The sequence below is a fragment of the Drosophila ananassae genome, chromosome XL, assembly GCF_017639315.1.
Source record: "Drosophila ananassae strain 14024-0371.13 chromosome XL, ASM1763931v2, whole genome shotgun sequence".
NCBI classification, from domain to species: domain Eukaryota; kingdom Metazoa; phylum Arthropoda; class Insecta; order Diptera; family Drosophilidae; genus Drosophila; species Drosophila ananassae.
The window spans coordinates 2,373,811-2,384,956 of NC_057931.1; the positions used below are offsets into that span (position 1 = coordinate 2,373,811).

General features: G+C 42.0%; 2 protein-coding genes across 2 annotated transcripts; one reads left to right on the top strand and one right to left on the bottom strand.

The window, feature by feature from the left end:
- Nucleotides 1-2,040: 2,040 nt before the first annotated feature.
- On the bottom strand, nt 2,041-2,896 carry LOC6503659 (coiled-coil domain-containing protein 25). The gene has a single exon (XM_001963948.4). The coding sequence runs from the start codon at nt 2,767-2,769 to the stop codon at nt 2,140-2,142; it is 630 nt and encodes a 209-aa protein (XP_001963984.1). The 5' UTR covers nt 2,770-2,896; the 3' UTR covers nt 2,041-2,139.
- A 2,599-nt stretch (nt 2,897-5,495) lies between these two features.
- Nucleotides 5,496-9,122, top strand: LOC6504001 (facilitated trehalose transporter Tret1). Its single transcript, XM_001963949.4, has 3 exons — nt 5,496-6,913; nt 7,272-7,775; nt 8,026-9,122. The coding sequence occupies exons 1-3, from the start codon at nt 6,622-6,624 to the stop codon at nt 8,829-8,831; spliced, it is 1,602 nt and encodes a 533-aa protein (XP_001963985.1). The 5' UTR covers nt 5,496-6,621; the 3' UTR covers nt 8,832-9,122.
- The last annotated feature ends 2,024 nt before the right edge of the window (nt 9,123-11,146 follow it).

Below are 11,146 nucleotides of genomic sequence, written 5' to 3' on the forward strand. Positions count from 1 at the left end.
TGTCCTGAACGTAAATCAGAATTTTGGATGTTCGCTGACGTGCCAGATTTTTGGCCAACTCGGCACTTTATTTTGTCCTTGCGAGACTAAGCGTCTAGGATACAAAAAAGGTAATTTATCCAGGAGGCTTTTGTCTTTAAAAGGACTTACTGTCTCTTACCTTTCCTCTGTAGATTAGTGTTTAACTAAACGGATATAAGTTGTAAGCCCTAACCCAGAAATCTATAAATTACATGCTCTAAAAAGTATTTAAATGAATTGGTTATTTTTTTGGGTATAATTTATTATAAGTACGAACATTTATCCCGAAAATATATCCATTTTTTCGAGTGATTTAAAACCATATTTTTTTGTGGCTGGCTAATCTGGCATTAGGATAGGAGAATATTTTTGAAAATTTATGCAGAGCTATTCCCGCACTTGGCTGGCCTTAATAGTTGGTCCAGCTGATTGATGGCCTCCTTCCAGGATATGCCGCACCCACCGCCCAACGCCCACCGCCCACCACTCACTACCCACCTCCCACTCCTCCCCACCGCATGAATGATGGCGCAAAATGTCGGGGAAAACTAGCTGCTCTCCAGAGTGACGACCGTACATATATCAAGTGCAAACAAACATGAAATTTGATTACCAAAACAAGAGAGTTGGCTTTCAGCTGGAATGTTTCCCGCGTCTATGATTAATTGGAGCTGCATATGCAGTGGCTGCATGCCCCTTTCAATCAGTTAGACCTGCCACATGCCCGCCCCCATCCACCGTCCTGGCAAGCTAATTATGTTGTGACTGCCACTGCTGACCTTGTCGAGTGGGAAATGTGCGGCTTTTCTCACCATTTTCCCTCGACTCTGATGGAGTTTGGTGACAAATGCAATAAAGACCGAAAGCGAGAAGCTTTTGTTGACGAGGGTTCTGTTCGTCCTGGGAAGGATACTGTTGCCAGTTTGATTAATGACAGGCGATTGCCCGGAAAGGAGCGGGAGGACCTCCACCCCATCCACCCACTGGCTCGTAAAACATCTTCAGAGAGTCATTTTAAATCAAAAGAGACGAAAAAAATAATAATCTGCAGACCAAGAATCAATCAAGGACTAGGAGAGAGGGGCTGAGAGGGGGCGTGACCAACTGCAACTGTCATCAATGTTTACGAGCAGCCATTGAGCCAAGTCGGATGGATTCCAATGGCATAATCAAGGAGACACACTGCCTCCCATTATTTTTTGGGGGCAAGAACAGCCCCTTTGTTGTTTATAGAGGGGGGTAGGGGGGTTCTGCCGCCTTTGTTGTTCGGCGAACAATGCGTGAAAATAAAACGAGCGATAATGAGTGCGTGCCACAGACGAGGCGCTGACCCAAAGTTTGTCACCTCAACCCACCACCCACCATTCCTACCCCACTCCCCCCATTCGACCCTTCATAAGCCTGGCCTACAGCAAATTGTCCAGAAACTCAAAAAGAAGGCAACAAGCCGTTGAAGCCATAAAACGCTCAGCAAACAGCAAAGAACCGAAACCAAAAACCGAGAAAAAAAATGAACACGGCTCATAAACACTCATAAAGATGGCCCAAAAAAGCCGCCAGATGTTGCCAACGGTAATAAAATTGCGGCCATTGCGAATTTGTGACAATCAGCGATTTTAGGCCAATTGAGCTTGCCAAGAAAAATGGCAAAAAAGAATGGCAATTCAAGAAAAACTAATGCCGCCTTAAATTCAAAAATAACTTAACAGAGCCACCAAGCTTAACAGTAGAGTTAACATAGCCTTTACAGTACTAGGGCTGCCAGATCGCCTGAATAGTTTAATATTACCGCGAATATTTTAAAAATAAAGACTTGGTTTCTATTTTTGTATACAAATAATTTGAAAAATAATATTCTAATCCTTTGGTGCTAAGGATCGAGCTCCAAGAATTCAAAGATTCAGAGACACTTCCACTATTTACACAAATAATCATTTCGATACTCATTTTTTAAGGCTAATCATTATGAAATGGACTAAAATAACTTCAAATATGTTCCACTAAAAGAAACCATAAAACTACATGTTACAATAACGATGTTTTATCATAATTTAATAAAAAAAAATTGGGAGGACAGCTGAGAGGGTTTGATAAATGCAATGAACATTTAGCCGAACACTACATGAAGTCATCCGATTCGTTGCCGGCATCATAGTTGGTACGCATATTCTCAGTTTTCTGCAGGGAGGCATAGCTACGCAGTTCCGCCTCCAGGGCCCGTTGCTTGGCCGCCTCCTTCTCCTGCTCACGACGCTCCCGCTGGATTTTCTTCTGGTCTTGGCGCTCGGCGGCGTCACGTTCCTCGCGCTGCCCCCTGAGGTCCGGGTGCTCCTCCTCCGTCTTGGTCTTGTTCAAGCGGTTCACAATCTCGTTGACGCGCTTCTCGAGGCGAATGCGGCGCACAGCCTTCTCGTCGTGATAGGCCACCTGGCCGGGCTCCATGCCAGGCGTCTTCTTGAGATTCTCCCACATGGTGTACACAATCTCCAGATTGTTTACCTTGTTGCCCTGAATGCTGTTGGCCTTACAGAGTTGGGCGGCGTCCACCAACACATCGGAGGGTATATCTTCAATGGTCTGACCCTTGCGGAGGCGAAGATAAACGTGGGCCGAAGATAGATCATGGACATGGAACCACACATCCTCCGGCCAGCCCCAGCGGATGAGTTCCTCATTCTCGTACTTATCACGGCCCATGTACAGGACAGCCGCCGGCTGGACTACGTTGCTCGTGAAATAGAACACCATTTCGTAGAAATTGAACCCAAGTAATAACCAAATATTTCAGGGAAAAATGAAACTAATGAGAAGCAATGCCACCGCTTTTGGGTTCTCGTTTTTAGGGATGGGAGAGCTTTCCAGCTGACAGTTATCGATAAATACCCGGCAAAATAAAATACCAAATAATATACTAAAATGATTAAACTGGATTTTGATTTGAACTTTATTTGAATATTTTAATTGTATTTAGTGTTTATTTATGTAAATTTTATGGATATGATAAATTTAGAAGCTATTTCAGGAATGCGCGTGTTTATTTTAATTTTTCCTAGCGATTTATGTTTTTTTATTTACGTTTATAAAAACTTTTATGAAACATTGTTTTTAAGAGATCGTTTTCAAGTTTATTCTCTTGTTTTATTTTTAAATACAATTTATAAGTCAATTTTCTATACTGCTATCATTAATTTTTATTTTAGCCAAACCTATTATTCACAAACTTATTCAAATAAATTCACAATGATTTAAAAATGTTAGTGGGTAAATAAATCATGAAACCTGATAACTAGCAAGGTCTTTTCTGCAAAAATTCCTAAAAAACAACAAAATATGGTTTAACTTTGAAGTGAGGCAGATTGTTTTCAACAAAAACGTCTTGTTGCCACGCCGGCAGTGCGCCTTTTAGACTGACGTCGTCCGAGACACTTCAGATAACCAGTTTTTGAACAGTTTACAGTGAAAATTGGTAAGAGATGCTTCCAAAGATGCCTCAAGTTTTTGCCCTTAACACATAAGTTCTTATAAATTAAAGCTTATTTTATTAGAAAGACTGCTGAGGTAAAATAAATACTGAAATATTTGGGGTTTAGGAAACATTTTACATATCTCTAAGGTCTTTTGGAGCATGTATCTTCCTTGCAATTATTTGTATTGATGTCTAGTCAATATTATTCCTTGTGAAATTTTACTCACACCTTGGTGTTATCGGTCAAAACACCTTCCAAAACAATACACGAAAAATAAATAAATATATTCGAGCAGACGGCTCTATCTGATATGGACTGTATTTATTTTTCTTCATTTTTTTTTCGGTTTTTTGGGGGCAGACAATCTCACGTTTTGGTTCTTACTATTTTATCAGCTGTTCGACAAGGTATTTACATATAGACCCACGATCAGGTATATATATACGAGTATATAATCCAAAATTGTAGCCTTCGAAAGGTTGTTTCTTGTGATTGTGGGTGCGACACTCGGCTCTAATTGATTTAAAATTGTTCAATTTCAGAGAACAAGCTGGGGGTTTGTGATTGATTGCGCTGGGCTGGGTGATAGGGGAAAGTACCCCCAATAAATTGGGAGGGGATCTCCACGGGACGTGAAACGGAAACCAGATTTTGGCCCAAAGGCCTGCCGAAATCAGTGATAAATAAATCACATTGAATGTAAACCGAAACCGCAGACAAAAATCAAATTATAATTCAAATTATCTGCCGTTCATAAATTACTCATCGTTACGTCTGGCTTTGTTTTTTAGGTCTGTTTTTAGGTTTAACATGCCAAATTTTGTCTAAATATTAAGCCATAAATATTTAGAATCTGCCAAATTGGCCCGCAATCACAATTTAAATATTTGAATGGGAAACAAAATTCTGAACCGAATTGAAGCAAAGCCATTAGCCATTATCGTGATTACAGAGTGTTGTGGTCGTAAAACATAAAAAAAAAAACTGAAAAAGGCAATAATAATAAAGTCAGCAACCACAATTTGTGGCTCGGATTTCGCTAATTAAAGTAGCACAGAGCTATACGATTCCCGATTCCCTATTCGATCCGATCCCATCCGATCCGATCCGACCACTACGAGTGCTTTGTAGATAAAAATGTAGTGTCGCCTGGGTCCAAAATGCCAAAACAAAGCGCCGGTATTAAAATTCCGCAAAAATATTGCCGCGGTGGCGCATAATTTATGCACCTCTTCCGTAGTACAAGTGACGAAAGAGACGGCTATATTGGCAGGTGATAGAGAGGGGGATATAGGTACAATAATGATAAGCCCACTCGGACCCCCGTTTCGTTGTTTTGGCTTCTGGCTTTTGGCTTTTGGCCAACTGCAGCCGCAGGTTTCTCACCGAAAAGAAAATTTCATTAACGAAACACTCTTGTTTACCTTAGCCGATTACCCTTTCGCAAAAAATAACAAAGTCCACTTGGTTTTTTCAAGTGTTTGGTTTTATTTTCATTAGCCCCTGACATTAGAGCCAGGAATAGACAAAGATAAAAGTTTTTCCTGTTAATCGGTCTAATAAATGGAACCTGAGTGGGTAATTATAAGGAGATTAGTAAAGTCATAAATAAACAAATTAGTTTGTTTACGCATCTTGGTGCGGGAATTCCTAAAAATAAGGGTATGCAAACAGTATAATGTTAAAATAGATTGTATCTATTTTCCTAGGCTATAGTCTCTATAGCGCTTTCTAGTCCATCCTCTCTGGTTCCTAGGCCAATGTCAAGTTCGTTGCCAATGTCGTTCGATTGAAGGGGTGGGCGGTGGTGGCGGGTTACACCAAGAAAAATACTAAATGCCTCCACCAAATTATAATTAAATAAATAAACGAATACATTACATATTCTATGTATATTATATCCCACAAAAAAGTATATTTTAATGCCAATTCATTCCTGTCTATTTCCATAGAAAACCCCCAACTAAATAACGTGATTTTTTCCCCTGTTTCTCCACTATCAGCTGGGAACTGGAAGGAGGGATGACCCCGCCACCTTCGGGGTGTTGGTGGCTCGATTAGACGGGCTAATTGCGTTTAAACGCCCCACTGACAGCGCACGCATGCGACGGACGCCCCACTACGATGGCGGTGGCGGTGTCGGTGTCGGTGGCGTATACGTAATCGCCATTGCGAGAATACCAATCAAATCGCTCATACGCCCCGTGCTCCCAATAACCATAATTATTAATTTTTGCAAAATTATGGTCTTGGCCAGAGTAAATGCAAAAGCAACAACAACAACGAAGCAGTAACAGGCAAAAAAAAAGAGTAACAAAATAAGGCTAAAAAGAGCAGAGAAATAAGCAAGAGCATCGTTCTCAGTTTCGGTTTTCAGTTGCTCGAGGAGCGCTGACCCAAACGGACGCGCCAACCGGTTAAAAAATAATTATAATAATATTACAATAAGAATTATTTTTATAAGGGTAAGACGGAGCAATCAGCTGTTTCTGGGACAACAAAAAACAGGTGACCAAATGGAACTGAACAGAGCAGAAATTCCAAAACACAAAACCGTCGGCCGGCTGTCATAATCGATTTGCGATTCCCGATTCCCGATTTCCCACCGAATCAATAGCACGCCGATGGCAAATGAGCAACACTCGAGCCACGACTGATAACTGAAGGCCAAAAGCCAAGAGCCGTGCGTGGGGTAGCCCGACCAGAAGTGACAGAACCAGTGGTGGCTTCATCCAGTCCCAGTCCCAGTCCCTAGGTAACGCTGGAGATCCGGGAGAGCCAGCCACTCATACGGACATGATTGTCGGACAGTCGTAGTCGCAGTCGCAGTCGTCACAATCGTCATCAAGAGTCACTTGTGAAATTGATACTGGAGCCCCAGCCCTTGATTGAAATGCGCGGAAGTTTCCACTTGTTAAGCAGAACAGCACTAGACAGCAGCCAAGGCAGCAGCAGAGGCAGCACCATTTTTTGGCTCAAAAGCAATCGGCCAAGTCGACGACATAGCCACTATAGCTAATTGTGAGCCATTAATTGATTGGCGGCGTGCGCGAGAACAGCTAAAGAAGAAACTCACGCCCCCCCCCCCCCCCATTGGAGCACAAAAGTAAAATATCCCAAACATAGCAAAGCAATGACGGAGAAAACGGAGCCGCAGGAGCAGCACCTGGTGCCGCCCTACAAGCCCACCACAGTCGTTATCAAGGACATGGACAAGTCCAAGGAGTCACAAAAGTCACCGAAGAAGCCCAAGCCTCTGGGGGAAAGCCGGTCGGCTGTTCTCCGCCAGGAGCTCATGGTCTTCCTGGGGAACTGCGGTGTCCTGGGCTCCGGAATGGTGGTCAGCATGCCGGCCGTTACTCTCAACCAGCTGCACGACGAAACTCAGCCCTTTTGGCTCAACAAGGACGAGTCCAGTTGGTTTGGTAAGTAAAGGGACACGACGCCTAAAAACCTAGAAGGTTAAGACTATTTTTTTCTGTGAAAAGTGATCTTGAAAATATCCTGCCTAGCAGGAAGAAAGTGAAGTTTCTTAAGTAAATGATATGTGGTCCTGGTCATCCTAACCATAACCAAAAGACCAGCTTAAAAATCGATTCTAACCAACTACAGACTCACTTATTTGTAGAAAGAGTCATCTATGTCCTTGCTAGAGTTTCTTGACTAAATGATATCCTGCACCTTCTATGACATATTGAACTAAAAAACCAGCCCTAAAACAGAGTCCTTTAAATCGAAATAACTTAATTCCTAACCTTGTCGTTCTCCAACCTATAATTCCAGCCTCCATCAATAATATGGCGTGTCCTTTGGGAGGTCTGATGGTCAGCTACTTCATGGATCGCATCGGCCGCAAACACACCATCCTGCTGACCAACCTGATAGGACTCCTGGGCTGGATCCTGCTCGCCACCAGCTTCATGCACCAGAATCGGGATCTCATCTATGCCCAAATGCTGGTGGGACGAGCTCTGGGCGGGATCATGATCGGAATGTTCGTATCCCCCGTGGGTGTCTATTCGGCGGAGATCAGTTTACCGAAGATACGAGGTCGCCTGATCCTGGGCACCTCGCTGGGCCTGGCCGGAGGGATCCTGTTGATGTACTGCCTGGGATACTTCATACGGCACAACATAGTCCTGATCTTCAGCATCAGTTGTTGCTACCAACTGATGGCCACTCTGCTCGTCTTCCCGATGCCAGAGTCGCCCAGCTGGCTGCTCATCAAAAACAAGGAGGAGCGGGCCAGGAAGTCCTTGCGATACTTCCGTGGTTTGCCCAAAAACGGTGAGTCTTATAAACTCTTTATTATTTATTCAATTTTGAGATAGACTTGATTGCATTGTTTTATTACAAAGAGTGGCAGTGATTGGCCTTCGTTTTTATCAATTATACAATATTGATAAAGTTATTATCTGATAGTGTTATAGTTTTTATTGGAGATAGCCCTTTAATCGCTTTATTGTTGGCTTTACAAAGAAAATTAAATATTTATTAAATGTTGATTGCAATCCCCCCCCCTCTATTCCCCTTCCAGAGGCCGACTTTGTCCCGGAATTCGAGGCGGAACTCTCCCATATGCGTGAGGTGGCTGCCATGAGCAGGACTACGGCGGCCAGCGAGTCCTTGGGCCAGATGATCCACCGACCGGAGGTGTACAAGCCCGTCCTGATGATGACCACCTTCTTCGGCTTCCAGCAAATGTGCGGCGTGGTGGTGATCATCGTATATGCCGTCCAGATCGCCCAGGAGGCTGGCGTCACCATCGATCCCGTCCTGGTGGCCGTGATGCTGGGCATCGCCAGAATCATCACGACGCTGTTCATGAGCAAGGTGTTCGAGCAGTGGGGCCGAAAGCCGGCGGGAATCTTCTCCGCCTCGGGAATGGGAATCTGCATGTTGCTCCTGGCATGCGGAGGATGGTTCCCGGAGTCGGTGGGCGCGTGGCATTGGGTGCCGGTGGCCTGCATCGTGGCCCACATCGTATTCTCCACTATGGGCATGTTGACGCTGCCCTTCCTGATGATCTCCGAGGTGTTTCCGCAGCGGGCGAGGGGCAGTGCCTCCGGCATCGCCGTCTTCTTCGGCATGATCCTGGCCTTTGTCATGCTCAAGATCTACCCCAACATGCAGGCCGCCCTGGGCACCTCCAACCTGTTCGCCTTCTACGCCTTCGTGTCCTTCATGGCGGCGGCCTTCATCGGCACCTTTGTCCCAGAGACGAGAGGCAGGACCCTGGAGGAGCTCGAGGAGCGCTGGAAGACGGGCAAGTTCTCCCGCCGACTGACTGTGGCCAACAACCTGAAGGATGTGGAGCTGCACGAGGTGTTCCTGAAGAAATAGGAAGGAAGGATCAAAGATCGGGTCGGTTTATTCAATCTGTGATGTGTTAAGTACTTAGCCTTGGCAGCCTTTGGGAAAGAAATTAAATAAAAACTATACGTTTGGCGAAATTATAAATTCAAGAGCCAAAAACTAAAGAACCACTGTGGGTATTGTTGAGGCGAAAATCTGCATCCAACATATTTTTTTTCTACTTCTACTTTAAATTTAAGATATTGTAATAAACACTTGTATACACCTGCTATTTGCAAAAATAAAATCCAAAAAAAAGGAAAATGTTCACAAAACAAAGTCATTAACAATTTTTATTTAAATTGGAGGTCAAAGAACGGAAATCGTAGCTTTTTTTTAATTAATAATGATGATTACCCAGCATTAATTTTTTTAAATTTATTTTACGCTTTTTGCAAAATAAAGCATTTGTAATAGATAATGACGAGATTTTAATGGTTCTGTCCGGAAAAATCCGGTATTGATAGATAATAGGAAGTTCTCTGGAAATTCATAGCGGGTTTTTTTTAACTGAAAAACTAATCAAATTAATGAAGCAAGATTACAAACTTAACGGTAGAATGTTAAGTTACTTAAAATTAGTTCAAAGTTACATAAAAACTTGATGTCAGAGAGCACTTAAATGATCGTAATAAGCCCCCAAGCACGTGCTCAATCCCAGCCAGAGTCGGGCCCACTTTCCTATAACTATGGAGAGCCCAACCCTCAAGAAATCAAAGATTTATATAGTATAGTCGTATATATATAGAGGTATATGCCATTCGACCTTCAAGTGGCCCTAGTGGGAATCCAAACAATGACTGGGCGCCAAAATTATCGAGCCAGCTGATAGTAAGCCTACTTATACTACGATTATTCCCTGATAGACCCGATTCTTGAGGTGTTGCGTTCGTGACACGATGACATGGATCATGGATCATGGATCATGGATCATGGATCATGGTTTGCGATTCGCGGATCACGAGTCGAAGGATCGAGAGCGACGCTATGTTCACTAAACATTGGCGTTCTTATCGCCAAGAATTGCGTGCTCTGACGTAATTACGGAACACTAATTGACAGAGCCCGGGAAAACGTGTCACAGAATCAATATCAGTTAGCGGCGATCGGAAAACAACAAAAACTGCCAATCCAAGGGGAGTGTCAGTCGAGCGCTTTGTTTACCACTCGATATGATATCAATGAACGAGATTATATATAGGGAATATACTCTCATTTCAGTGTACACTTGTAATTTCGGGAAATGCAGAAATTACACTGATTTGAGGGCACTCCAGTGAATGACCTCTGTGATAAACGGGTGATATAATAACGACAGGTGAGACATCCTCGACTCGAAAACTTCAAAGTTATTATTACATCAACTTAAAATCAGTTCAAGTGCGTAAATGATAAGGTTATTTTTGTTTTGACGATTATCGAACAAAGTCTAAAGTCGTTACTTGAAATTAAGCTAACCAAAAGCATTACGGCTTTTTTATTTCAATAAATTTAACCAAAACAAAAAGAGTTTTAAAAAAGGCGCCACGCATCAGTGTTGAGTAGCGGCGGTTTTGCCACTGACCGTTAGAAGTTCCATCTCTAATAAATTTAAATTCAAAAGCCTGTTCATTTCCGCTTGTTGAATTTTAAATGTTTTCGTTTATTTGTTCTTTTTGTAATGTGACATCTTAAGTACAACAATTATCTGCTATTTTTTGTTTGTTGTTTAGAATATATTCATGTATATATGTGTTTTTGTATAAACGAATTAAAATTCAATTTTGTTCTTAGTATTTTTTTGTTGTTAGCGTGTAGTTTACGGACTACGAACATTTTACGAGTCTCTGTCCTGTTTTATGTTTATGTGTGTGTCGTTTATGCGGGTTTTTACTATACCATTACGTTATACATATTATTAAGTGTTTAGTTATTATTTCAAAAAAAAATTTCTCCTTTGGGGCTTAATAGTTATAATTGGTTTTGCATCTTTTCGAGTATATTCCCTTTGTTTTTTTGTTCATTGTTGCTTTCTATTTAAACTGCTATTTTTTTATTGGTTCCACTAAATTTGTTCTATATGTATATATATATATATATATTTGTAATGTATTTATGAATGTATATTGCTTTTAGGTAATGCATTTATCGTTTATCTGTAGGCATGTCGTTAGTATTCTTACTTGATCTCTGGTTTTCATATTGTTTTTTAATTTTCGTTTTAAATATTGTTTTAAATCTGTACTACGGTCGTCTTTTGGTTTTTTTGGTTTTATTGGTGTTCGGTTTTTTAGAAAATCTTTCATAGGCAGTTCACGTTTCAC

Coding starts and splice junctions, on each gene's coding strand:
- LOC6504001 (XM_001963949.4), top strand. CDS start 6,622: ATGACGGAGAAAACGGAGCCGCAGGAGCAGCACCTGGTGCCGCCCTAC. Junction 6,914..7,271: donor GGACGAGTCCAGTTGGTTTG/GTAAGTAAAGGG, acceptor CTATAATTCCAG/CCTCCATCAATAATATGGCG. Junction 7,776..8,025: donor CCGTGGTTTGCCCAAAAACG/GTGAGTCTTATA, acceptor TTCCCCTTCCAG/AGGCCGACTTTGTCCCGGAA.
- LOC6503659 (XM_001963948.4), bottom strand. CDS start 2,769: ATGGTGTTCTATTTCACGAGCAACGTAGTCCAGCCGGCGGCTGTCCTG.